At 45.9% G+C, this 27,381-nt stretch overlaps 4 protein-coding genes across 9 annotated transcripts in view; 2 read left to right on the top strand and 2 right to left on the bottom strand.

The window, feature by feature from the left end:
* Positions 1 to 9,377, top strand: part of LOC118509824 (elongation of very long chain fatty acids protein 6) — a 32,990-nt gene extending 23,613 nt beyond the window's left edge. For 3 of the 6 annotated variants that reach the window (XM_036050989.1, XM_036050993.1, XM_036050992.1), the window contains exon 4: positions 7,828 to 8,618. In XM_036050989.1, coding sequence (XP_035906882.1) covers positions 7,828 to 8,458 — 631 coding nt within the window. In that variant the 3' untranslated portion in view covers positions 8,459 to 8,618. Of the gene's footprint in view, positions 1 to 7,827 lie in introns of all 6 variants that reach the window. The other 3 variants (XM_036050990.1, XM_036050988.1, XM_036050994.1) reach the window with 2 other exon arrangements.
* A 4,941-nt stretch (positions 9,378 to 14,318) lies between these two features.
* LOC118509822 (charged multivesicular body protein 1b-2) lies at positions 14,319 to 15,591 on the bottom strand. The gene is made up of 3 exons (XM_036050984.1): positions 15,387 to 15,591; positions 14,804 to 15,269; positions 14,319 to 14,720 (listed from the first exon to the last, which is right to left on the bottom strand). The coding sequence occupies exons 1-3, from the start codon at positions 15,406 to 15,408 to the stop codon at positions 14,597 to 14,599; spliced, it is 612 nt and encodes a 203-aa protein (XP_035906877.1). The 5' UTR covers positions 15,409 to 15,591; the 3' UTR covers positions 14,319 to 14,596.
* Positions 15,592 to 15,678: 87 nt separating this feature from the next.
* On the top strand, positions 15,679 to 17,480 carry LOC118509821. The gene is made up of 2 exons (XM_036050983.1): positions 15,679 to 16,029; positions 16,105 to 17,480. The coding sequence occupies exons 1-2, from the start codon at positions 16,011 to 16,013 to the stop codon at positions 17,433 to 17,435; spliced, it is 1,350 nt and encodes a 449-aa protein (XP_035906876.1). The 5' UTR covers positions 15,679 to 16,010; the 3' UTR covers positions 17,436 to 17,480.
* On the bottom strand, positions 17,465 to 23,888 carry LOC118509820 (trafficking protein particle complex subunit 11). The gene is made up of 8 exons (XM_036050981.1): positions 21,854 to 23,888; positions 21,192 to 21,781; positions 20,958 to 21,109; positions 20,332 to 20,876; positions 19,445 to 20,240; positions 19,200 to 19,366; positions 18,831 to 19,136; positions 17,465 to 18,107 (listed from the first exon to the last, which is right to left on the bottom strand). Exons 1-8 carry the CDS (start codon positions 23,456 to 23,458, stop codon positions 18,087 to 18,089), a joined length of 4,182 nt encoding a protein of 1,393 aa, XP_035906874.1. The 5' UTR covers positions 23,459 to 23,888; the 3' UTR covers positions 17,465 to 18,086.
* Between the last annotated feature and the right edge of the window lie 3,493 nt (positions 23,889 to 27,381).

Below are 27,381 nucleotides of genomic sequence, written 5' to 3'. Positions count from 1 at the left end.
GTGAAAGGCGATTCTGTTCTAGTTTTGCGGGGTTCGCTTCGATTTGGAACCTCCGGGTAAAAGACACCGGGATGTCCTGGTGAAATGCGATGATAAGCCCAAGCCGGACTTGAAAGCGATCTCCGGCATTGGAACCGGATTTTTCAAACTGTTTTCTTTCGACCTTGGAGAACTTATTGATAGTGTGTCTTGATTTGCGTTGGACCAGGCAGCCTTGATTGTGTTAGCCGGGCCAGAAATATTTTGGCAGACACAGTCGATAACCTTTTTGGGCGCGCGAGATCAACCAATAAAGTTGATTTACGAGTCGGGGCGAGGTGAATGTGACCTCCCGTTGCTTCAGAATTCTCTCTGGCCGTGATACATCGTGTCCGGCCGTGTCTAATCATGGCATCGGCTCTTGACCATCCGTACGTCATTATGCAATTTAATGGCGGGTAAAGTGTGCGGGTCGCTCGTCGTTGTTCCCGGGTCAGAATCCGGGGCTCCGCTAAATGAGCCTCCCTCGGTAGCGATTAATTAATCGCAAGCTAATGATAAATAATGTGTTCGTTTTAGTGACGCATAAAGCAGTTTTAATAAGCCACCGATAATTGTGTCTCCCCCCATCCCCCCCCTCCGGGCCGACCGACCCATCATCGGTGTATCACTATCAGAGATGAACAGAGCGGTCAAGTACTTGAATAGCGATTGAATAGGCGGGGCGGCCCTTAAAGGTGAGATAATAGCCCGGGTCTCTACGTCGTGCGTTTGCTAAGCGGTTTTTGAAGCAGCTGATGGTAGTAAACATGTGATGAAATTGATAGGAGTAGGATGTTTTCGGTGTTTGGATCAACAAACATTTTGCTGCTACATTTATCGTTTGAAAGGAGGGCAAACCTTTGAAGCTGCACACGTGGCCTGGTAATTGTTTAATTCATCTGAAGAGGAGAGACTATTGCGAAAAGACATGTACAATTGAAATAAATAAATGTCTGATGAGCTTGTGCAGACTATTCAGGAGGGAGGGGGGGGGGGGGGGTGCATAGAGTACGTTGCTCCAGTTTTGGGCTAACTTAATCCTTTTTTTTCGAATCGAAGTTTGTTGCAACTCCGCACCGATGATTAACGTAGCGTATCGCGGGCGTATAACACAACCGTACGAATTGCAACAGCTTTGTTTTGTTTTGTGCAGCTTCAACAGCAAAAAAAACAAATGGAAAGGAAAAATCAAACCCGGAACATCGAACGGCGGCGGTTACGTTAATGATGATGACGAACTGGGCCAGCCGCTTTTTTTGTTCGTGGATCACCACCGAAAACATCAAAATCAATATGGCTTTTCTTCCGTGCGGTTCGGGGGTTGGTTTGTTCGTTGGGGTTCTCCCCGGTTGGTGAGTTTCGGTGGGGTTTTCCAACCCATCGCTGCGAGTAAAGCGATGTAACGAAAGAATGGAAGTGTGGGCTGGGAATGGATTGACACCGTTCAAAGATTTAAATATTCATCTGAGGTTTATAATTTTTAAACTTATGAACTTTTTGAAGCGGATACGGTTCAAGACCCGACCCCTCTAGAGGAGACGTAGAGGAGCATCACACTCCGCTTGGTTTGGTAATCCGGCCCGAAAGGCCGAAGCGACCCGCGCGCCGACAAGCGTGTGATGATGATCTTCCTCCACACGCTCGACTAAACTGCGCGTCTCGATTCATTAGCGGTTATGTCATTCGAGGGGGGTGTGTGCTCTTTTTTCCGCCCGGACGACGGTTTGTGTTTCGTGGGGGGTCGTGGATTTTGGGCCTCCGAAAACCAGCACTACCAGCAAGAAAAAGCATTGTGTCTGCTCAAACATACTGGTCAGTTTTTTTTTGCTTCTACTTTATGTGTGACTCCACTGTAGAGACCGAAGGAAGATCTTTTATTCCGGGGCGTAGTACGCATCGGTTGAAGTAATAGCCGTGTGAGGTCCAGCAGCAAGTGACCGCAAAGGAAGATCACAATTTGTTTAAACATGATGCTTTACACGCAAGCCCTGTCCGCTCCTCACTCACTTACCTTGCGATATCCGGTTTGTTTTGTTGTGAGCTGGAAAATCCACCGAAAGCATAATAATCGACGCAACCTGTTCGTGTGGTGGTCGGGCGGCATAAGAGATGACAGAGGACGTGTTTTTTTTCTCGGCTGGTTTTATGTTTTCGTCTGCTGCAACCCGAAAAAGCGAAAGTGCTTGAACTTGAACGCTTTTACTGATATGCGTACGACAAGTACATGGAAGGAAAGATAATTGTGATCACACGATCGATTGTGAGGATATGAATTGTTTTCCCGATTTGTCTTTTTCTTCTCTCTGTCCTGGTTTGATTAAAACATTAATTTAAATCTGTTACGATGGAGCGCAGCGCAGTAAATTCTCTACGCCTTTCACTGAAAGCTAGTAGTGGCCAGGAATCATGGTCATCGTGGTGATAATCACCATTGCATAAGTGTGTTAAGGTATGACACATTTCACTTTCCGTTGGTGTTGTTGGAACAGACGATCCCATTGCCGTGTGCACAAACAAAGCAAAAGATTTCTCACAGTTTTCTCTGTAAGCTAAGGTTTGTTGGCAACTCTGGGCAAATTGTACGCAGTTTATCACTTACCGCAGAAGGTAGGAAGAAGGTGCGATTTATTAGCATTTTTAGCAGCGCTTTTAGTAGCATCGCATTTCATTACCGGCCTCGTGTATGCCAATGAGGCAAATGATGAGTCGAATATGATAATGGTTTATTGCGTTTTCACCAAAAGAGACACGCATCACGATCAATCTCTTGATCATTTTGGCTTAGATAACCGACACCCGTGCGACTGCGTTCGATCGGCTCCAAGCAATTGCGTGTCTTGTGGTGATCACCTTTAACTGTAAGATAAGCGCCTGCATTAAGGTGATTGCTGTGTGCTGCTAAACGTGATAACCACAACCGCTATTTTTGCAGGGTTTTATCGGGTTTATTCGGTTTGTTTGTATGCCTATTTCATCTTGCGGATCGTGGCTTATTTTTAACTTGAGGCTTTAATCCAGGTTCCGATTTAAAAAAATGCAAGATAAGGTGAGATTTGCAGAGTTTGGATCGTAAAAATGTCTTGTTTATTACGTTTGGGAATTTCCCCGAGACATGCCTGTTGGAATGGACCTATCTTCTGTTGGCTGTATCAATATGATAAAGAAACATCTTTTCTACTTGCCATTTCCAGCAGCAAATTCCTCAAATATCGCAAAAACCCAACATTAGATCCATGAGGACTGAAGCTAAGAAGTCTGTAAAATGAGAAATAATAGCCTTTCAGCCCTCCTCCATACATCAAAAACATAACAAAATACTCTAAAAACATGTGATAAAACAATGTTGACAGCTGTCAAAGAGTATGACAGGTTTGATCGATCAGTAACTGCTTTTAGCGCCATCTAATGGGAAACGGCGAAACTATAGTAATCTACCTACAATATTTAATTCATTTACTTCAAAGTTTAAAGTTTTTCGGCTATTTAGCATCACAAATTATAATTTGTTAATTGACACACACACACGGAATTGATTTTACGCATCGTGTTTCGTTAATTGTTGGCAAAGTATTAAAAATCGCTCATTCATATTCAAGCGGTTGACCCGATAAAACCCTGCATACAATGGCGATGCACTCCTAGCGCGGCTCCTAACCGTAACACGGGCTAGGTACGAACGAGTTTCACGTTTTCGCGTTACTAGGTCAGAGGCCGGTCAGTGCACTCTCTGGCGAGCCTACCACGGCGCGTAGACTAATTAAATTTCCGCGTCTCGCATACGGGGGTGCCGAGTGGGGCTCTTCCATCCCATTTAAAGGTCCTGGGATGGATAATGGAGAGGGTGCTGCTCCCGGTGAGCTTACCGTTGACAAGTGATACGTCCGTTACTGTCACTTAAAAAGGGTGGAAGTCCAGTTTTTGTCTGTGTCGTCGCCGGGATGTGTGATGAAAAGGCGCCATGACTTTTTATTTCACTAACTTTAATGGCTCTTTAAGTGTTAATACCGGCTGGCGTAAAGTCAATGAAGGATGTGTGTTTTTGTTCCTCTTGGTGAAGAATAAAAATGACTTAAAATTTTTAATTCCCATCCTCTAAACTTGCAAACGGAATCACCCTTTACCGTACCGTAACCACATTAAAAATGCGTCCGCGAAATTGTAGAAGATAAACAAGTCTCCAGTGAGGAGGTTGTGTGGTTGAGCACTGGAGCACTATTTTTTACCGGTTCTCTTCCCTTCCTTTCTCAATAGTTTTTGTGTGTTGGAGTGTGTGAGAGGGTGGTCAGTTGAACGATAAAACGTCGCCCCCACCCCCGGTGTGCGCTCCAACAACATTCCCTTACTTATCACACGATACGCACGCAATCAGCCTCCGGTTAGCGACGGCTTCATTGCGCACAGCTCGGTTTGTTGATTTATAAATTAATCATGATACGGGTAGACGGCTTGATGACGATTGCATCGTTGCAATTCCTGCCCGCATTCGTTGTTGCTCAAGCGTTATGCCACCCTGAGATCTGAGATCGAGGGAGGAACTGGTTTAAAAAGAAAAACGGCTCTCCACGTCTACCGCGTTCCGAAGGTGAAGGTCTCCGACAGCCGGTTAGTGCGTCGGAGGTGGGATATTCCTCGTACATTGTCCAGATTTATCGTTCCGGGGTGTGGAAAGTTTTTCAAAAATCTTCCAGAATCCAGAGCACACTCACATGTGTCGATGCAAGTGACTTCAGAGGCGCGTGCTAAAGGTGGGCAAACGGCAACTCAGCCGAGATTTGTAATTACTGATCGATGTGCAAACATCGCCTTACCTTTTACAACACAACCGGTGGACAGCCTGCTACCGAGCACCCGCGAAGGGGAAGCTGTTGCAATAAGCCTATTTTGCCATATCGATCTCGCGCTAGGGTGTTCTAGGTCACAGCAGCAGCAGTGGTGAGGAGCTGTTTGGAACACAGGCGCAACGCAGGTCAGGCTTAAGTGTTTGCCAAGACGATCAGCTGGAGGGCGCATACTTTGTAAGATTGTCATGTTTGAAACCATTACCGAGCAAAGGGCTCGTCGTCGTCCGTACAGAGTGAACAAGGGAGTCATGCCGCTTGTGCAGGTTTGTATCCTGCTTCTGTGCCGATCAGCTGTCGGCACGGTCGGCAACAACCAGAAGGTCATCCGGACGGGTTGATCTGGTCGATCACCTCGCGGTTCTTCTGTTGAAACATTTGGCCCTTCGTAAACAACGCTGAACGCTGGATAATGAGCAAGCGAGAGGCGAGCTGTGGTTTCATCACACACTTCCAACGGAGAGAACGATAGTGGGAAAGAGACCCGCAGGAACGGTTGAAACGGTAGTTCTTCGTCCTTTTCAAGGACACACAAGCCGCGGGCACTTGTCGGTAGCGAGATTAGGTCCGATGAGATTTATGTCTCAAGCAAAAAAAAAGAGAAAGGCCTTCGTTTCATCTTTTGTAACACGCGGCCATGTTGCGCCGAGCCCGGTAGCACATAATTGCTTGTTGGGTCGAAATAATTCAGCAAATTAATTTTGAAAGCTCTTTTCAGGCCGCTTCACAGACTATTCGGTGTCGTAGTCGTCGACGTCGCAATCAATCTTTCGTCCAACAAGCGCGCACACTTCCCGCCGAGAACAGTCCTCTGTCTCTCTCTCTCTCTCCTCTGTTTGTCCGTTCACGGAACGGAACGGAACCAATTTTGCAGTCAAATATTTATCATTTAGCACAAACATTAATATCGTTTTACGGTGAAGTTGGAGGTACTTTTTTGGTTAAATTCGAAGTAGAGAGTATAGAATGTTACCAACGGAGGTGGCTAAACGATGTGACGCTTCTCGGCAGGAATTGGCTGAAGTCGCTTTTTTAAGGACTAAATTTAGCTCAGTATTGATTTTTCATCATTTTTTTTTTTGCGGTTTTTTGTTTGTCAGTTTGTGTCCAAACGGAAGAATGTAATAAGAGGATGCTTTGAGCATTGCTGGTTTGGAATAGCCGAGTATAGGTCTGCACAGGAGTATGTATGTCCCTGAGATGAAAGATCGGATTAATGGCTTAGAATTGTGTCCGGTTCTTTCATTTTGACGCAATTCAACACCTGACGCTGTTCTTCCACCTTTGTTGAGAAAATAAGTCTCACTCTGCTTCAATTATTTGTGCCTCAAATATCATCATTGCATCAGGCGTCTGGCACCTATCGCGAACGTTTTACTACGAACGATGCGTCACCCTCTATCTGGGGAGGAGGGTCTGTTCTTGCTCTGACGTCAATGCGTGTGTGTGTGTGTATAAAGGTTTCTCCGATCCGATCCCTCACTCTCTCTCTCGATCTGTTATAAGATCGAATGACATCTCAAATCTCGGGCTGTGTGGTGCCGACCGTACTGTTGAATCGGGAGTGTATTAATTTAGCATCAAAATATCTCATTACCCCGTTTTTTATTCCTTCCAACCCGCGTAAGATGATCTCAGCACAATACGGCTGGACTCTGGGCTGGGGGCTGGCCGATATCGATGTATAATGTATGAGGTTCAGTTGGGCATAAAATTAGCTACTAGCCCCATAGGTCGATGTAATTGCTTACCGATTGCGAGGAGAAGAAGGGGTTACGATCGTATCATTCATTCGTCCGCCATTAGAGCTATCAGGTGTCTGCTGGAACCTAATGAACTGTGATAAATAAATTAGAGACCATCGTTAGCCGTGGATCCTTGTTTGGTGAAATGGGGGAGGAGCACGATGGAAATATAGGACACGGAAGTCTCGACGACTAGCTGGCATTGGATTGAGCAAAACCGGAAAACTGAGTGTTGTGAGGCAAGATATTTGCACGCAGAAAATTGGAACACCCTACGACAGGGTATGACATTGAAGTTGCGTCGCTTTTACTGATAAGATTTTAGGTCAATTTGCTATTTGTTTGATGTGCCAATTTAAAAATTACGAAGCTCGGATTTTGTTGTCGTCATTCGCGTACATACACAGGGTTTCCCCATGACTTCTTGAGGCACTTCTTAGAATTCTTTTTTCCTTATACTTTCAATAACGAATCAATATTCTGATCCCAGCTCGATGTGTGAAGCGTCATATTTAATCCCCGACACTTGGTCTTAAAATTGTCGTCATCACTGTAATGAATGCTTAATCAAATACGAATCATACGGAACGGATCCCGCCCGGCCTTGCGTCGCGCCTCGTCTAAATATAGCACGCCGGTAAGAAAACAATACCCAAAAGCAAATATCTACATCGTCTACGTGTCCTCCGTACGTCATTTCACCATTGGCATGGAAAGGTTTTTGCCAGCCCTGTGCCTGCCTGCGATTAATCATGGGGGGAACTCTGCCATTTTTTTGCCAACTCCTATGTCTGCTGCACCGGGCGAGTTAAGGATTGATGACGATGTCTATAGTGAAGTTGCCACTTGTTTTCCTACATTTATTGCCACTACTGGACTTGGACAGATTGATGTCGCCGCCTGTTGGAAGTGGGGCAGTATTAGTAGTAGACTGTCGTTAACTTTGCCGGCCAGCCGTTTGTATGTAGATTGAAGCTTCATGTGAGGCCAGGCGTCAGAGACGCACTTAATTTGCTCCGGTCGCTATTACTTCCCGGTGGGAGTCCGATATCCGATGGAGCGAAGTAGTAAAGCTCGTGGGTGTGTTAATTAATTACCCGATTTTCTTCACGTTGCTCCGTTCAATATCCTTTTCATTCGTTTCCACCTGTCGCCATAAAGATTGCCCTTCTGAAACACTGCGTGTGTGCGCGCGCTCTCTCTCTCTCTCCCTCTCGTTGCAGCTTTATTGAACACGACCGTGTCAGTGGTTTCTGGACATGGTTGTTCGTGCTGTCGAAGCTCCCGGAACTGGGCGACACGGTGTTCATCGTGCTGCGGAAGCAACCGCTCATCTTCCTGCACTGGTACCACCACATCACGGTGCTGATGTACTCGTGGTTCTCCTACACGGAGTACACCGCGTCCGCCCGGTGGTTCATCGTGATGAACTACTGCGTCCACTCGGTCATGTACTCGTACTACGCGCTCCGTGCCCTCAACTTTAAGCCACCGCGCTCGATCGCGATGCTCATCACGACGCTGCAGCTTACGCAGATGGTGGTCGGCTGTGCGATTAACATATGGGCCCACGGTTTCCTGCAGACGGCCGGCAAAAACTCGTGCAACATCTCCGAGATGAACATCAAGCTGTCGATCGCGATGTACTTTAGCTACTTTGTGCTGTTTGCCCGCTTCTTCTACAAGACCTACCTCTCGACGAACGCGCGCAAGGGCAAGCGGCCGATCCAGGTGACCGCCTCGTCGACCGCCACCAACGGGCAGTACATCGATAGCAGCCGCCCGCTGACCGGCAAATCGGACGTCCAGTCGCTGCTGGCAGGCCAGACAAACAACAAGATTAAGGCACAGTAAGAGGGCCAGCAGTGCGTGTCAAACCGGGGGGGAAAGAGAACCCAGCCGTCTCCAAACTTCCCTTCTCTATCGCGAGAACCGGCGGTGGTGGTAGTGGGCGGGCGGGCGCGCGTGCAGTATGGGGTGTGGTGCTTTAATTTCTATGCATTCCGATTCAAGCTGGTTTGTACGTGTACCCGGTGTTGGTGGTGGTGGTGATGAGAGAATAAGGACCCCGATCTGGAGCACAATTCCACTGACACACGAGGTTCGTTCGTGTGTGTCCATACTCAGGAGACAGCAAGGAGCGCGTTCTCTTTCTACCACACCGCGGTCGTAGAAATCCAGCTGGGGGAAAAAAAAACAAAACAAAACATACAAAAAGGTGTCGTTGGTGGTTGCAAAGCTACTACCAACTATTGTTACTGCTGCGCTTCCCTGCGCTACACTGCTGCGCCTACCCTGTTGATAAGTTTCCCCATCCCCTAGTATGGCCCCTTCAACGTCTTACCCGTTAAAATCATCATCTCGTTTGATGTACACAGGACAACACAGCAGGCTAGATTGGGGTGGGGAGAGATAGATGAACGACTACCGACTACTACTTGAAGGAAGATCATTCACACAAAACTTTAGCATTCCTGGGAAGGATGGACAATGGAACACACAGAGCAAACAATATTTGGAGGCAGTTTAAATTAGGAAGAAGAACACAGCGAAACAAAAAGAAGCCGTAAAAGAAGAGCGAGAAGAGAGGTGTTGGCATTAAGAGGCAATACACTTCTCGCCGCAAAAAGAATCCTTACGAAACATTATGGGTTATAGAAGAGAGAGTTTAAAAGAGACAAAAGCAACACACACAAACACAAACACACAAACAAAACCTGACGATGATTTAAGGACGAACTTATGAACTTACGGGCAAAATGAAGGTTACTTGTGAAGGACGAGACAAACCGATGATGATAGTGATCGATCAGTAGGGCGCGATTTATTGCCGTAAAGCGCGCCTTGTTGGTGGGTCATGCAAAGGAGGAAGGGGGGGGGGGTTAGGTTGTTGGGGAGAGACACAACAGGCGGGGGGAGGGGGGGGGGGTGTAGAGGAAGTTTGTGGAAAACTATATCGGGGTAATCGGGATGTATGATTGCGTTTAGCGTTTAGGTGTACATCTAATGGTAGCTAACTCTACACTTTAATTTGTCTATTATTTTGTTTATATATATATATATATATGTTGTATACATATAAATATATGGAGTTTTTTTTGTTTGTTTGTTTGTTTGTTCTTTCTTCCTCTTCCTTTTTTCCCACCTGTTGTATCATTTCTCTGCTCCGGCGGGTTAGCTTTGTATGTAGACGATAATGGTGTTCGCTTGGAATAGCTGAGAGGCAGGAAGTTTGGCGCTGTAATTTTGGTTGGACAAAGGATAGGAAACTTAAAAAGGGGAAGAATGTATGAGAGGAAGGAGCGCAATGTAGCCGAAAAGTGATCGAACAAAACGTATGAACAGCAAAGAGCGCGACGTGCGTGTGTCGTTAAGTCTTAAGAGCCAACACTCTAATTTAGGCACGCTAGACACTAGAAAGGAACCCGAACGAGTAGGAAACTGAACGTCGCCTGGTGACTAATTTCTGTTACTCCCGCGATCAGTAGAAACTAGGGTACGATGCGGCAAAAAAGAAGAGAAAAAGATTTCGAGAACAGCAAAACAAGAAGAAGTTAGAAGAAAACGGAAGAAACAAGCAGCAAAACAGCAAAACGAACAACAGAGAAACATAAGAAACATCTGCGCAAAGACTGTTTTCGACTTATTTATAAAAAACATGGAAGAAAAAGAATAAAACCACAAAACCGAAAGCATAAGAGAAGAAAACAAAAGAAAAGAAAACCAATACCCAACCCCCAATTGTGTGCATTCTCGTTGAAGGAAAAGCGATTACAAACGAATGGAAGAGGAAACGATTCTTCTAAAGGATTTCCCCCGGGTGGAAGGTTATATGGAGAAGAAAAACCAAAAAAAAAAAACAAAAACATGGAAAAATGTAAAGCAATCAGCCTAGAGAACGCTTATTCCTTTATCACAAAACACAAACTCTGCTCAATGCAATGCAACACAGTTGCGCACAACCCCCCAAGCACTGTGTTGCGCTGTCCGTCTGATCGATCTGATCGTATAGAAAGCAGTTCCCGGGGGAAAAAGCTTTCTCCCCCCCCCCACCCCTTTCCGATGGCTTCCATCCATGTGTTACTGGGGGTGATCTTCACACGGCGGCAGGACCGAGGTTCAAATCCTATCGGGACCGTGCCCGACTCATCCAGCTACGTGTGGTATCATTACGTCCAGTAAGCCAGAAATGGCAGGCATGAGGCCAAGACGAGAGAGAGAGAGAGGGAATGGGGTTGTTGTGGAAGGGAGGGGTGATGTAAATAATTACTTTTGCAGTATGAATTGCAATGTCGCTTCGTTACATTCTTTGCCCAACACGTGTTAAGCTGATCGAATCTTCGAAGGAGTGGGAAGGAACCCGGTGTGCGTCGTGTGTTTGTGTGCATCGAAATTGTAGTACTCGTGTGTGTGTAAATATTGCTTCAAATTTGCCACAAGCCCTTTGGGAGGGTACCCCGCACTACTCTCCCTCATATAAATAGATCTATATATGTATGTATAGCTGGCCGCACATTGATCGACGGTGCATTTAGCAGTTCGATACACACAAAAAAGGGTTTATCTCGTTTGCTCTCGTAGCTTTTGGTTGGTTTCGTTCACGTGTTCTGCCGTAATTGGTTTGCTTGGCTAGATTGACGAGATTCGTTCGCGCAAATGAATCGCATCCACTTTAGGTGTAAAGATATCAAATTAAGCACATTTCCTCGTGGAGTTTTGGTCGTGGTATGGGTCACATCCCAGCTCAATGCTCATCCTCATCCTTCCTTTCTCATTTGCTTTATGGTGGCACCTATGGTGGAAAAATGGAAATGTGCCACTTGTGCCATTTGGCGAAATTGTGTGCTATTTGCAGAAAGAAAAATAAATTCGCTTCTACTACATTCCACTGAAGCGTGTTGTAAAATTAGAAAACAGAAGAAGAAATTAAGAAAAAAGAGAGAAAATGATGAGAAAAGGGGATAAAACAAGCAGAAGGTTGAACTAACAAAACAAAAGTAACAAAACTAAACAGAAACAAACAAGAAAGGAACAGTAACAAAATTTAAAGTGGCGGTAAACAACAACAAACAACAACCAAAAACACAAATGTTAACAAAAGTGGAAAGACGAAGAAAGCTTACAAAGAAACCTAACAAAGAAGAGAAACAAAGAGCAAAACAGAAACAGAACAAAAATAGCAAATAGTAATGTTGTGTAAAAAAAAAGTAAGTAAAGAAAAACTATATAAGCAACACACAAAACAAAACAAAACAGAAACAAGGCAAGCAATGATGAGAGATAAAGATGGAGAACATAAATGAAGTAAAAAAGCTAACATAAAAAGTGTGTTTGTTTTTGGTTTTGGTTATTGTTCTAGCAAACCTCGTTATAATATACAAATGCAATAACGGAACGATAAGATAGAAACAATCGATATACAAACAACCAAAAAAAAAAAGGATTTTTTCCCCCTCATCAGCTTCTGAAGGTCACCTTGTGTTGGTTTGTTAGTTGTTTCTGAGTGTACTAGCTTACCATTTCCTGGAAAGAAGATGGCGGAAGTAAAAGAAAATTTTGTGAATGAGATAGATAAAGAGAAAGGAACACTTGTTTACACAGAACGAACAGAAAACAGAACAAAAATTCGATACAAAAGAAAAACAAAATGGAGGAGCAAATTTAACCAACAAAATCGATCATCTTTCAGCCAACAAACCCGTTCTGTTTTTCCGTTCATCCAAATGAAGGAAATGATGGTAAGGTTGTGGGTTAAGAACAAGGAACCCAATATTTCAAGGAGGAAACAAACACACACACACACAATCTGTTCATTTTGTATCAAAATAAACCTATTAAAATTGAACTTTGAACGGCGGGGTTTGAATAATAGCGAAAGAAAGCGCCGATCGCAGCAGCACATGATCATGGTGATCAGGTCCACCACGATCCAATGAGGGACCAAACAAAAAAGCATCCCTGTAGTTGAATAACGCCGCTAGACTAGAAGAAAAAAAGGGCTAAATAAAGATTCACTTCATTTCATAGTTCAATTACCATGCGGTTTGAAGTGATCATGCGACGATCAACCGACTCTGCGGCCAATTACTTTTAACCTTCACGCGCACGTTCGAAGGGGGCACGGAAAAAACGGAACGGAAGTTTAAGTTTTGCGACTTCAAGTGTTCGATTACTTGCCACTTGTTCTGTTTTTCTGTCCCGACGATATTGACGTCACGTGCAAAAAACCCGGGGATTTTTTTGTCTTCGGTTGGAGAAGGCTTTTGGAGATCCACACTTCCTGCTCCTCCATAAGAATCGTTGTGGAGAAGTGTTTTGGATAAGTGCGATGGGAGCTTCTTTTTTATTTGTCTCGATGTTTCAACTGACACATTTTTCACGATGTGTACACCATCATCTTCGATCGTCGGAGTTACCATTGGTTACGGGTGGCGTTGCCTGCTTCGATTTTTAACAGATTTGACGTCAATGTGTGCTCGGCCGAAAGCAGACGCGTTGAAGAGCAATCCGATGACATTAGCGATGATTTAGTCGGGGGTTTTGCTTGTTACGTAGATAGAAGAACATTAAGGTGGTAAGGCTTGTGGTCAGCTTTGTCACGTGCCCGTAAAAGGGTAATCGCAACGGTCGGGATCGTTAGAACGTTGAGCGCCGTATAAAAGGGTCAATATTGATCGATTAAATGGAAGCTTTACTATATGCGGGTACGTGCACACACCTAGCGCAGGAAGAAGTTTGCTGAGGACAACCATGCAGCTAACTGCACGTGTTGAGGATGTTTGTGATAGATGCAAATAATTATTTACTTCTGTTGCATTAAGCCGTCCCTCGAAGGAACGATTGGCCGATTCATCCAGCGGGAGTGTTGGATGCTTATCCATCATTTAATGAGGCGTGGAATTTGATGGGGGACCCATCAGGTTTCCGGTAAACGATTTTATCACATAGAGTTGGTTTGGTAGGAATAACGAAACCTCAAAAGCTATATGCCCGATCAAGAACCCTGAGGTTTCGATCCTGACATCATATATCCCCTATACAAGAAGGGAGATAGGGTAGAGTGCAGCTCTTTGATACTTCAAGATCTTCCATGCGACCAACCTTGGAGAAGATGGAAGAGCATCAGCTGCACTCTCACCATTTCTTTACAATTACTTCAAAACGACGTAGCTGAGATCTTTTCAAATTCTGGTCAAGCTTGCCACGCTTGTAAGATTCACAATTACCAACATTTACATGTATGCTTCTTGCTACCATCTGCCACAGGAGTATAGGCTTGTCCGTCTTTCTTCAGCTTAGCGTTAGAGAGGGTCACCCGGGACTTGGAGGTAGACTCTTTGGAGAAAAAACACACAAACTGATGACAGAATCAGGATTTGGAGATTGACGAGGCCAGCAATAAGAGGATTAAACCAAACTATAGTCTACAACGTCAACCAGATGTATCTTGAAGTACGTGCAAGACTACTGGAGTGGAGGCAGTTTGGGTCCCGTTTATGACGAATGAGGATACGCTCTATAAAGGCGTGCTGTATGAGCTCCACTAAGATCTCACTATTCTGTAGAGTATTCAACTCACCAGTCTGAGAAGGACTGAACATGTCATGAGAATGACACCAGACAACACAGTCCGTGTCAAGCCTTTTTAGACAGGGGTTTCATGGATAGAAGAAGTTTCTTTGGAGTTGCGTTGCGTTTACCAGGCACCATAATCTTCAGGACCACCCAATCATCATGCTTTATCGTCGTGGGTCGTAACATTGATTTTTTCTTTATTTTAACGAATAATTATGAGAATTACTCAAAGCGTGTACAGTAGTTGATATAGCAAAATAAGAAGTTATAATTTTGTTTTCCGTTTACTGTTGTGGTTTACACATTGGATGGAACGATTTCAACGCATTGGATGTGGGAGAAAAAAAAAAAACAAATGTACATAGAGCAAGTATCGCAATGCAGTGTGCCGGTTGCCACAACAGTCGGCTATCCGTTTTATTCGGCCTGTCGCAAACGGGCTAAGCGTGCCGTTAGCTCATCCTGCTCGGTGGACGCTTGCGTTGAGGCACCGATCGCAACCGACGAAGGTCCCGACGGTAGTTCCATGTTGAGTTCAAGGCTAAAAGAAGAAAAAAACAAACCAGTGTAAGGGTGGTAATGACCAAGCAGATATGTGAACTTGGCTGAAGTGATTCAACGTACCCAGCTTCATCGGCAACTCTCTGCATTAGCGATTCCACATCGTTCTGCGGTACGGCCGTCGTCGTCGTCTGCGACATCGTGTTTTCCATGTACGAGCTTTGCACATCCAGATCCTCAAACTGTGACTCGAACTTATCCATCAGTCCGGATATCTTTTCCAGATTCATGCCCTTCATGGCCGCATCCATTGCCTTCACGACGCCCGCCATCGAGTTGGTAACGTTGCGTGTCGTTAGTGCGGTCTGCACCCGGCTGGCCACCGCATCGACCCGTGCACTCATCCGCAGGTAGTTCAGCGATTGACTCTTCTGTCGGATCGCGTTCTCGGCATGGATCCGTGCCACCTCTGTGTTACCCTTCTGGATCGCTTTCTTTGTTTTCAGTATTTCGGCCTTCTCTTCCTTCTCGCACCTTTTCGCGTTCCGTTCGAGCTCTTTGACTGCAAATTTAAGATTAAACATGTGTTCTGCGGGATTGGGGGGGAGGGATTGTGTTAAGGAAATTCCTATGCGGTCGGTTTATTCGGTTGTATGATCTCTAGCGCGTGAGCAACAAACCACAAACTCTCTTCGAAAAAGGATACTCTCCATAGCTGATGCGGACATTTCGTTTCCCAGTTTTGTATGTTCTTTTGGAGACTCGACTTACAACAACAGTACAAACAACCGCAGGGTAAAGGACAGGGCTGAATTCACACGGAAATAAGAACTAATAGCTTAATTAACGCAATTTTACGACGACAAGGCTGCGAGGGTGACTCACTTTCGAGATTTCGTATGTTTTCAATCGGATTTGGTTGTAAACATTGGCCGTTTGACAGCCGTTTGACAGCCTCCCTTACAAATGTCAGTTGGTTTTGCTGCATGGTGCATTGTTTTCAAAAATACAAAAAAGCCGTTAATCTATTTTCCTTTTTCCGAGGGAATATGCGTGAAAACTCGTTGAAAATAATTTTAGTTATAAAAATCTTTATTATCAAGTTTCACACACGTTTCATACTTGTAAAAAAGTTTGTAGAATGTTTGTAACTTCACACGATTTGCTGCATGGGAAAAAGTGTCGATTGAAAGTGTCAAAGCAAAAATACTACACACAATAGTAACGACCGCAGGCCGGCAGCATGAGCGTAGTCTTGGCTGTGGAAAAGCCTCTTTCATAGTGAAATACCACCAATCAGAACCCTTTCCATTAGCATCCGAGGTACTGAATGGAGAATAACAAAGAAGGTATAACAAATCGTCTTTTACATCAGAACAGTCCTGCAGTAAAACCTCATCCCCAACACTTCTTCCCAAAAACAGATGAGCTGGACGAAGTCATCGAATCGTCCCAGGCACCAACGCTTCGTTCGAAAATCCGTCAAGTGCGACCAAACTATCGCGATTTATCGCCTAGAAAGTATAGAAAGAAACCACCGAAACGTGCGCCTCGAGACAACCGTACCGTGTCCCAATGTATCCGACAGGTGTGGAAAAATCCACTAAACAAACCATCGCCCACTAAGACCAAGCAACCGGCACCATCTACTAACAACGAGGAAGCACTGGAAAAGGAGTACATTAAGATTGCTTCCCAGCAGCACGAGCCGCCGAACGTTGGTGATGGAATCCAACCGGTACCGTCGGTCAGTTTGTTTGCCCAGCAGGAGGCTGCACTGGCCCGGTACCTGTTCAATGAAACGACCGAGGCACAGGTGGAAGAACAGTTGCAAAAACTGTTGGATGGATTTCAGGCGGAATACGAAAAGGAATGTGCGGCGATGGAAAGTTCGCCCGTTATGATGGTGCATGATGATGCCGGATCGTTGCAATCGTCACCCGCTTTGCCTGGTGCAAACGGTGAGCAGATAGCGAGCGGGATCGAGGAGAACGAACGGCCATCAGTCTGTCCACTGCAACCGATGGTTAGTGAACCATTTTTATTACCTAACTTTAGTGAAGAGATAGCACGGTTGGCCGAAATGGTGCAAAAAGCTGGCAGCAGTCCATTTCGGTCTGACCCTTCGGCAATGGCAGACCGGATGGCTACTCCAATCATTCCCGTAGTTGAGCTGCACGAAGAAATGCCTCAAATGTTGGGCGATATTCCCATGGTAACCCATGGTAACGGTTGCTTAGATTTGACGGTACAGAAGGAACAGAGCGTCCCGGAGAAAGCTGCGCAACTAGCTGATCCCGCAAATCAGCTAGAAGACGATGGCTGCTGGCTGAATGTGAGTCAAAACCGTGCCTCACCAGTACCCAGCGTAAAGCTCTCCCAACGGCCGGATGATATTCTTGACCTTCGCTTAAAGTTGCGCCGTACAGTCCCAACACCAACCGTGAATGCCAATCCACGGTTTGTGCCACCAAGACCGTGCGCCCGCAGCACGTCGGACTGTGGCACACAGACAAAGTTCCGGGGCCGGTATCGTAACGTCGGCATTCAGCATCGTCCCGTCGCTTCGCTCGATTTTACCGATCGCAACATAATCGTGCTAGCGCAACAGTTCGAAGCAGATCCGAACCTGCTGGGGCGTAAGCTGAGACGCGTTGCGCAAACTGCTTGCGATCCAATATGGCGTGCGCGAGATCTTTCCACCGTATTTACCGCGGCTGATCCGTACTATGCAAATTTAAAACATTTCCTATAAAATCGCACCGTAAATCTTACTCACGCGCATCAATTATCAAATTCACCTTTATTCCGGTTTCCCGGGTGTGTGTGTGTGTGTGTACTAGTGGAAGAAAATGAACTGGAGGCGTTGTGGCGCCTTTCCTACCAATACAGTCCGCGAAAAAGGAAACGGAATTTAAATATTGCCACTAGAGCGCCTTCCTTTCGCGTTCCTGTCTACGTGTGTGTGAGTGTTGAAGCGTTAGCTTATTAACGTTTTTTCCCTTCCCATAAACGATCACTAGAACCAGTAACTTTCTGTTGTATCCATTCTTTTCAGTTTTAGCTACACCAATCAACTATAAATCTTTCACACGCTCTAATCCAGCTAACATTTCCTCTTGCCTTTCGCTCTGTAAAATCCTCCCTAATAATGCCCCTTTTTCCGCTTGCTTTTGTTTCCGATTTCCGTTTCACTTTCTTACACCACGTGCGCAAATTAAATAAATTGAATTGCCGCTACTATTTTAACGCAAAACCGAACGGTATGCGTTTCCCTGCGCCATCCCACACACACACGGAACGGATGGGAAGGTGGGCTACGGATAAGGTTGAAGTTAGTTATCCGACGGGGGCCCGTTGCAAGAGGTTGCTCCTGTGCCGCCGCTGCTTAATATATTGTTGTTGATCACAGTGTCCTCGTTGGAGGCTGAAACAGGAAGGGAGGGGAGACTTTTATGAGCAGACGAAACACATAAGGATAAGGTGGACAATACAAGGGAATGGAATGAAGCAAAGGACATCCAAGGATCATTGTGCGAGAACCGCGAGCTTCGCAATGGGATGGGAAGTGGAGGGTGAACGCGCAAACGGAAGGATGGCACATACATGGGAATGGCAACCAGGTGGACGCTGCCTAATGACGATTCTATGTAACTTCCGCTGTACACTCTCCCTCTCCGCTGGCGTAGTCCAAAATACGGACAACCCCAGCATCAACACAACGGCTCCAAGCACAGCGGAACGGTGATCGGAGATGAGGCCCAATCATTTGTTGGCCCGCTCGAGGAGTGAGTTGATATTTTGGCTCAAAAGACAGTTTGTCATCGAGCCAAACAGTCAAGGTCCTTTACCAGAGTCTCAAAGGAAGTCTTGAGACACCAGGACACAGGAAGATAGAACTTAACAGCATACGACAGTCATCCTTTTGGGAACAGCGAGTACAATGAAGGACTTAAGACGCTGTGCTGAGCAACCCCTGACTTGCCTACGAAAGGATCGGAGAGCACACCCTTCGATCCTGTATGTGCGGTTCTTCAGAAATAGCCGCCTATGAGGCAAGCAATCGCACGCATCGGGGCGATGGGGATAAGTGGGTGGACGATAGGAAGGATTGAAGAGTGGATAGCGGGACGCGCACGCTTTGACTTACATGAACAAACACCATTTTCGGCATCCACCGTTGCACAAGCGAGGCCAGCTCCGCCTTGCGCTGGCTTTCGACACCGTCCGCTACTATCACATCCGCCTCACCGGTCGCTGTGGCCACCTCCAATTTCACCACCGCTGGCTGGGTCCCGGGTACACCCGCTGCTGCCGGGTTGGGTGGCGACGGCGCAGTGGGTTGAAAGTTTTGATACTCTAGCTGTAGTTCGGGTAACGGCTGCCAGCCGGCTTTGAGCGGGCACAGATTGAACAGCAGATCGTACGTGGAGTACGCAAAGATCGATACGTTCAGCTGCAAAACAGGGCGGTGATTAGGCTTGAATGTTCGGCGTCATCCCCGTCATCCCGCACGTACCTGTCGGTGGCCGGCAAACATGAAGCTATCGGAGCTGTTCAGTATTGCTTGCAGATGCAGTATTCGTCGCGTCGGATTCCGCAGCGTAACGCGCAACGTCATCGGCAACCGTACGTACATGCGCTGTTCGATGTAGCAGTACAGATTGAGCGGTGGATCGATTACTTCTGCAAGAAAGGAAGAACAACCCCCCCGCCCATCCTTTTAGTAACGATCTTCGCCCCGCCACGTGTAACATTCCTTACCGATGCCGTTGATGATGAATTTCGATTCATTCACGATGTTTGGTGTACGTGAGCGGCACCACCGTACGCAATACACCCCAAACACGGGCCATCCGGCACCGCCCGGTCCGCCCACCGTGCTAGAGGAAGCGTTCGTTCCCGGCTCGGGTCGATTGTACTGAGCGTTGATAAACCCGTTCCGATCGTTGTTCGTCAGCTGCACACAATCGAGCGCACGGTTGAAGATGGTTTTCGTTACGCTCTTGCCGATCGGATCATCACCCACCAGCAGGCCCGATTTGGATGCGTTGGACAGCAGGGCAGCCGCCGGATCGTTCAGTGGCAGTGGTTTCACCTTGAAATCTTCCACACTCCCGGTGGATGTGGTCATGCTGGTGGTGGTGGTTCCTCCCTTCGCTGCCGTTTGTGACACACCGTCACCGTCCGTGGCGGTGGTCGTATCGGCCAAGGCAGCATGTGAGGGATGATGGGTTAGTGAAAGGTTCATCTGGTTGGTTAGTTGCGCACTAGTGCTACCGATTATCGTTGCATTGGTCGGCAGTTTCGAGAGCAGGTTCTTGTTGTACTGCTCCTCGGCCGGTCGGTTCGCTGGTAAGGCCGTCGCTCCGTCCGGCGACCGTGATCGGCTGAACACGAGCTGCGTGTCCTTCGACAGGAAGTCACCGCGCGATACCCAATCCCGGGTACAGTTGCTTGCACTAAGCAGCTTCAGCTCCTCGAACCGGCTGGCCGGCCTTAAACCACTGCCCGCGATCGGTTTACCGCCTTGATACGGTTTTTCCACTATATTATGATCCTGCAAGAAAGAAAAAAGGTGAAGCAGAAACGAATGTAATATCGAGCTTTTTAAAATTGAAGAAGAAAGCATTCTAACAACCACCACTCACACTTATAAACTGCGTTTCGAGTATATCGATCGGATCGGGCGATTTAATCTCCACGTTGACGCGCAGCAAAAAGTCCTCATTCCGGTACGCCTGCGCCAACGCTTCCCGGCTCAGCGTGTAAAACCGGCCGGTAAGTTTGATCTCCTCCACGCACGGTACCACCACCGTATCTTCCTTAATCTTGCGCACCATCTGCTCATCGCCGGGCACCAGCTCTATCTTCACGTTGTGATTGTTAACGTACTTCTGCAAGCTTTTCTCGTTTGCCAGCAGCTTTGCCAGGTCCTCTTTTTCGCTGTTTGGCGTGGAGGGTGAATCGGCAGCACCATTAGTGGTTCCGGTTTCACCTAACGCGTCCACTTTGCTTTGGTGTAAATTTTCCATCTGATAGTACATCCTCTGCCTTAGCTCTATATTGCCCGCCACCAGGCTGGAAAGGTAGTACGAAACGGTCGTTGACGATTGCATCTGCAGTTCGCCGATATCGATCTGCACGTGTGAGTGGATTTTCTGCAGCGGATGATTAAGATCGGTTGTGAGAAAGACTGAAGAGAGAGAGAGAGAGAATAACCATCAGAGTAGGCACGGGAGCTTGGCATGTTCGGAGCGTCTTCCCGTCTAGTTACCATTGTTACGTAGCGACTGTGGCACACTGATGCTCACACCGACGTTTTGCAGGCAGAGATCGGATTGGTTGAAAATTTTCGTCGTCACCTGGTGGAATTCGTTCGTCAGCATCGGCTGGTTGGTTGGTTTGGTCTGTGAACCCAGATGGAAGCTGTTTTTTGTGTGTGGTAAAGAAATCATAGTTAATAAGCAAATTAATCTCTCTCTCGATTAATCAAAATCGAACCACTCACGTTGGAATGATGTAGCAGGAGCTTATAACGCCAATACTTTCCATACAGTCCCTGTGCGGATTGTACGATTTGAAGGCTTTGCTCGCGTTGAGCTTCTCGCGCACCGATAGCACCGCGTGCGTTTTCTCCGACCCCATCTGCAGCTCGAGCCGAAAGATGTGCACGTCGACGCTCTCCGCGAACAGGCACCGATCACCGACAAACAGTATGCGGTAGCATTTTTCCGGCTCGAGTATGAACTCTTCGATCGGTTTCGAGGTCGATTCGGCGGTATGGTGGTCGTCCGTGGGGCCGCTATATTCCGCGTACTGGGAAGCATTGATGCGCACACTGCTTGACTTGAGGTCGGTCAGCAGGATGGAGAAGTTTTTCAACTTGAGCGGAACTTCCGTCAATGAACGGATGTACAGTAGCAGCTGAAGCTTTTCGTCGTTCTTGATCTGTCGCTTCTCGAACGTTAGACGACACTCGACCAGATCGTTGAGGCGATCCAGATCCAGCTTGATGGGGGTGTTAAAGGTGGCGAGCGCCGTTTGCCAGCTGTTGGAAAGTTCCGGTGCGATCAAGCTGCTCGAAACGGGCGATACGCGCTAGAAGGAAAGGTGGGGTAAGTAGTTTTGGATTTTTGAAAACATTTTGCTTCTCTTTCGCTCCCTACTTACGTGGAACACTTTCCAGAGGTTCTCCAGTATCAGTATGCGTTCCTGCTTTTCGATGGAAATGTGCGGTGACAGTGATTCGATACTGCAGGCCACAAAATCCGGCACCGACGCGGATAGGTACGCCGAATGCAGCGTTTTCAGCAGCACCTGGGTAAAGATTGTGTACCACTTGTCCACCCGATAGTCGGTCAGCATGAGCGAGTAGAGGGTGAGCGCCTTCGAATGGTCCCCGCTCTTCAGATACTCTTCGGCCATATCGATCGCCAGCTTCTTGCGAAACCGTAAACACCGGTACACCTTAAACTGTGCCATCGCCTTCCCCAGCAAACCGATGATTTCGCCCGAATGGTTGTAGGCTTTCTCATTTTCCTGCACCAGACAGATAATTTGCTGCTCGGACACCGGTTCGCCCGTCTTGACGCTACCGCGAATGCCGAAAAAGTCACTGTACAGTGCCGAATTGCTTATCGAGCCCAGTTCGGCTGCACCCGTCGTGCCGAGGGCGGTACACTGGAGGAACGCTTCCTTGCGCATCCCAATGTATTCGGCCGCCTTGTGGAAGTAGATGCCCGGATGTTGCGTCTGCAGCGGGGCCAGTCCATTCTTGACCGCGTCGCAAAACAGCTCCGCAAACGCACTGTACTGTACGCTGAGCCAGGCGTAATGCTCGAACAGCAGCTCCTTAAAGCCGGACCGTGGCCGGTACTTGTGGATGTGGTTTTTGAACTGCGAAATCGAATCTTTCGGTGCGTTGAGGCGGAAGAACAGCTTGCACATCTTGTAATTGACAAAGCCGGCAATGGTTTTCAGCTCGAGACAGTTCGTGTCCACGATTCGCACATCGTCCAGAAAGGTGTACGTTTGCCGGTAGTGGCGCAGTGCGTTCGATTGGTCGAGCTTGAGCTCGGAGATGAAGCCGAGCTTAAACTGGTGCCGTATCTTGAGTACCGTGTGCGCATCGGTTAGCTGGTCCCGGTGCAGCCGGATCTGTTTCATCATCTGCGTGTAGTAGGCTTGGGCCAGCTCGAGAAAGGCGGACTGCAGCCGGAAGATGTGCCCCATCAGATGGTCGTTGTGCGGCAGCACGAACAGCATCTTCGCGTTGATGTCACAGTTGCTCGTTAGCTGGGCGGCCCGTTCCGAGGCGAGCATGTCCTCGCCCTGCTGTAGATAGTGGCCACGTTGCAGCAGCGCGATCGCGATACGCGTGTTACGGCCCTGCAACGAGTTCTTTAGCACCTGTATCGTGGCGGCACACTGTAGCTGCTTTTCCGTCCACTTGGGGTCGTTCCATTCTAGGTCCTGAAACAGTACCACCACCGCTGGCAGGACGTGCAGATGCTTCAGCATCCAGTTGCGCTTCAGTATGCCCTTCGGTGTGTACCATTCATACGATTGGTGTTTCGGTTTCGAGACGGGAAATTCGTAGTTCGGGGGCAGCAGCTTATACTGGATCGATTCGGTGTCCGGCTTTTTGGCGTTGTTGAACGCATCCCAGATCGTTTTGTGTACGGCATTGCGCTGCACGTCCAGCCCGGACAGACCGACCAACGGGGCAGCCGTCGTCAGCAGTTCCGATGGGAGTACACTGGCATCGAGAGACATTCCGTGTGACGGTCGCGCGTCTTCCTGCTGTATCCGCGTGTGTGTGTGTGTGCGGGAAACGGACGGGAAACAAGGGACAGGCAAAGCTTCACTTCTGGATCGTGAATTGTGGGGGGGTGGAGCAAAGAATAATAATTGTGGATGGGAAATTGTCCCCGGATGCACAACCAGCCACACACTGCCACCAACAGTAGACGATCACCAGCTGTGCCACGGAATTCGATGATTGTACCGCATAACGTGTACTTCACTGGGCGCTGTGCACTGTTTTGCGGGAAAGCTTTATCGAGTCGTGGGTGGGGGCGGCACCAGCAATCGTCCACCGATAACGAGACGGATTCTTTCCCGTAATCACGGTTTCCGTAACTTTTATCAATAAAAGCAAAATACAAGTGCAGAGAAAAACGGTGCAGATGACAAATGTGCACTGTGGGCGGGCGCATGGTCACGAAGGCGGACAACCGGGGTGACGTTTGAAAATTGGAAATTAAAAAAAATGACGAAATTTGCCATGAATTTTTTTCATTTATGAAAAGTATAAACATTTCGAATCAATTTGTAGCAAATAACTTGAATATTCAATTATTAAATCCCCAAGAAATTTTTTTTAGGAGAATATCCAATAGTAATTTGAAATGATCGTTTGGTGCTTGCTTGACAGAAATAGTAGGCGTAAAACTTCCCGGCAAACAATTCGGGTCAGTTTGTAGGTGAGGGGTATGTAGAAATCGTGCGAAAATGGGTGAAACTCGTGGGGGGGCAATCTCGCTCGGGCGAACTAGCCGTTTTGCTCGTTGCAGCGCATGCGCTGTGCTGTCTTTGAATGTGTGCGTGCGTAAAAGCGAGCGAAACGCCGCTGTGTCAAAAAATGTGTAAACAAACTCAGTTGGAGTTCAGAAAGTAAACATGCGCAAACCGCTTGATTATGTGCAAAAATTCGTGAAATAATCTAAATATTCTTTATTTTGAACAGATCTTACTTATTACCGATATGTGCAGTGCCGTGGAAAAACAAAAATTGCTTCAAAAAAGCTGTGTGTGTGGCTGATACTCCAGCATCTTCCCAATATGTGTGTAAACAACGCCAAGAGTATTACTGTTTTGTGATCATCATATTTCATTCGAATTGCACATTACCGGGCAGAAAAAGGTAACGTATTGTTTTCCATACTACCGTGTTCATAGCAACGCCTACTGTTATTTCATTTGCGCTAATATTACACCTTGTTTAACCTATTTTTTTCCTACCTCCACCCATAGCTTCAAGCAACCAATTTTGTTTCGGCTGTCTTCTTTCTTGCACGGCTAGGTCAACATATATTATACATATCGAAGAGGTAAGATTAAACAACTCATATCTATGTATATACGCGTTACTAGCTGTTGCTAACATTTGTTGTTGTAGAACTTTCCTTCTACCTACCATAATGTCAATTGGTAAGGAGGGAAACATGTACCTAAATCATGTACCTAAATTACACAACAAATAAATGTAAACAATTCTTCATCCGATACCTACGATAGCATATACCAAATTCTACTATTCTATTCGTTGGTCGTTGGTTATATACATATGCAAATGTCGTTTTCGTGTTCATTCGGTTCGAGTTATCGCTACAATCGGTGTCTTTATCTGCGCGCGTGACAGTGTTACAAACTTCCTGAGTGAAAAAAATAGTGAACAAGTGTGTAGAGAATTTGTTCTAGCTTTGCGTTAACTATCAAGCAACTTACATACGTTTGCGATTAAGTGACGCAAATTGCTTACATTTCTCAAGTGCATTCCTTGTAGTAGTGTTCGAAGTGTAACAATGTCGGTCAAAAGAATGCGTCGAACCGGCCAAACCAGCAAGATTATCAAAGCTAATAACGCTAAACTAGAGGCAGAATTATTTGGCGAGAGCAGTTCATTCGGTGCTAACATCATTCCTGCAGCAACCACGTATGAAGGTAAGAACAAGATTGACTACATGAAAGCATATTTAATTGCAATATTAATATCCATCTTTTGCATTCCAGATCCGGAACCAATTAGCCATCATTCGTCATAGCCGATAAGCTCATCCAAATACGCGTTAGAGCTATCATCGCAGATTCACCAGCGCGTGCGTTCATAAAAGGTAAGTTAGAGAAGCATTTACATAATGTAATTTTCGCATAACTAGCACAGTATATTAATTATCTTTTTTCTTTTAGGTGTTGCATACTTCAATCATAAACATGGGTGCCAAAAATGTACAGTAGAAGGAAAACATCACAGTGCGGCACGTGTTTCCTATTTTCTGGATATCGACGTAGTGGAGTAACATTGCATGTAAATTATAATATGCGTCTATATCCATGTACTCAAGGTAATTGGTTTTTAACTAAGGATTTATATATTGCTAAATATTGTAAGGCAGAAAAAATAGGATCAACGATTAACATTTATGGGACAGCATTTAACAAAATGACAGAAACTCATACATTCTTTTGTTCGCCTATGATGAAAGACATATATGAGGCAAATACAAGCGACCTTACCATAGAATCGATAGTTTTTTCATCAACAGATATCAAGTGTAAATTAGTAGCTATTAAAACGGACGACACGAACTATGTATTTGTACCTCTCATACAGACATTAGTTGAATGAATAACTGTAATATTTTGAATTATCAATTGTTATGTTATAATAAAAAGTAATATTGTAATTGTTTTCGAAAAAATAAATAATAATCACATATAATCTGGTGTATATTACATTGTATTTGCGGCAATCAGTATACTGATGAACCTTTCAATATTAAATATTTACTTTTATCACATACATAATTGACTTAGTTGTTTACGTGATTGTTTCAGGTTTTAGTCAGTGTTTAATTTATCACAGCTTGTGTTACTTTCGTATCACATTTTTTGTCATAATTTTATATGACAGCAGTCTTTCACGTGGCCGGATCGAACAACGTATCCCATTTGGATCGTTTTGCTATACGCAGGACGCAGCTACGAATAAAATTAAGATAGTCAGAATTAAATATATACACTACTTAAACCTATGTTTGGTAAATATGAAAAAGGCAATACGACCGTTCTAATTAAAAAAAAAAACAAAAATTAAAACGTTAAGAGACTACAAAAGGAAATATAAAAACTAAATAAAACTTAAACTAAATAATAACTTAAATATAAATTTACATAGTGCGTCTTGTGCGACTGAAAGTTTTTCTAATGCCTTGCATTGCTACTCTTTTAGGAGCATATGCAAGCTTTTTTTTTATGTACATTTCTACGAAGTTTATATCTACTTCTACGCCCATGTGGTTTGTGGCTACATTTTTTAAAAATTGCATAGTATGTACATAGTTTTTGAAGGCTATTTTTCTTCCACCCGATCCGAGCCAGCTACACTTGGCTAAAAATTGTTTGTCGAACATTATATCCAACACTTCATGCAGTCGGCTTTTCGCGTTTTGGCTGGATAATTCAGCATCCGCACGCTGTATGAAGGTGTAAAACAAATTTTCATCTGTAAGATGCTCTTCAAACCTGTCCAGTGACTCTTCGTTGCTTATATATTGTATCGGGATGGTTTGAGCATTGCGTCGCACGCCTTTCATCGGGTGTATTGTGGCCGAAATTTCATTCACTATCGCAGCCGTTTGGGCGGTTCGGGCATCCAGTTTTAATAATAAACAGTGTGAACAAAAATCGTGCCCAGGACAAGTTGTTTTTGCTTGAACTAACTCTGTGTTCTTATTTACATTAATAGATACCGTGGACGGATGAATGCTGCTTGCTGACGACTGCTCTTCTTGAAATGTTGATCCCGGTGATGATGAAACACACGGTTCCGGTGTCATGCTTGGTGACGGCTGACGGAATCCTTGATGCACGACAGTCGTTTTTGCCGGTCGCGCAACGTCATGCGCGCATGAACC

Source organism: Anopheles stephensi, chromosome 3 (genome assembly GCF_013141755.1).
Source record: "Anopheles stephensi strain Indian chromosome 3, UCI_ANSTEP_V1.0, whole genome shotgun sequence".
NCBI lineage: Eukaryota > Metazoa > Arthropoda > Insecta > Diptera > Culicidae > Anopheles > Anopheles stephensi.
This window is presented reverse-complemented; position numbering and strand designations above follow the sequence as displayed.

What these genes read in the sequence shown, in the direction of transcription:
- LOC118509820 (XM_036050981.1), bottom strand. Translation starts at nt 23,458, where the DNA reads ATGTCTCTCGATGCCAGTGTACTCCCATCGGAACTGCTGACGACGGCT. An exon ending in ACCTCTGGAAAGTGTTCCAC is followed by an intron (nt 21,782 to 21,853) that starts GTAAGTAGGGAG and finishes CTTTCCTTCTAG; the next exon opens with CGCGTATCGCCCGTTTCGAG. An exon ending in CGAAAATGGTGTTTGTTCAT is followed by an intron (nt 18,108 to 18,830) that starts GTAAGTCAAAGC and finishes TTCCTGTTTCAG; the next exon opens with CCTCCAACGAGGACACTGTG.
- LOC118509822 (XM_036050984.1), bottom strand. Translation starts at nt 15,408, where the DNA reads ATGTCCGCATCAGCTATGGAGA. An exon ending in GTCCGCATCAGCTATGGAGA is followed by an intron (nt 15,270 to 15,386) that starts GTATCCTTTTTC and finishes CCAATCCCGCAG; the next exon opens with AACACATGTTTAATCTTAAA. An exon ending in AGAGTTGCCGATGAAGCTGG is followed by an intron (nt 14,721 to 14,803) that starts GTACGTTGAATC and finishes TTCTTCTTTTAG; the next exon opens with CCTTGAACTCAACATGGAAC.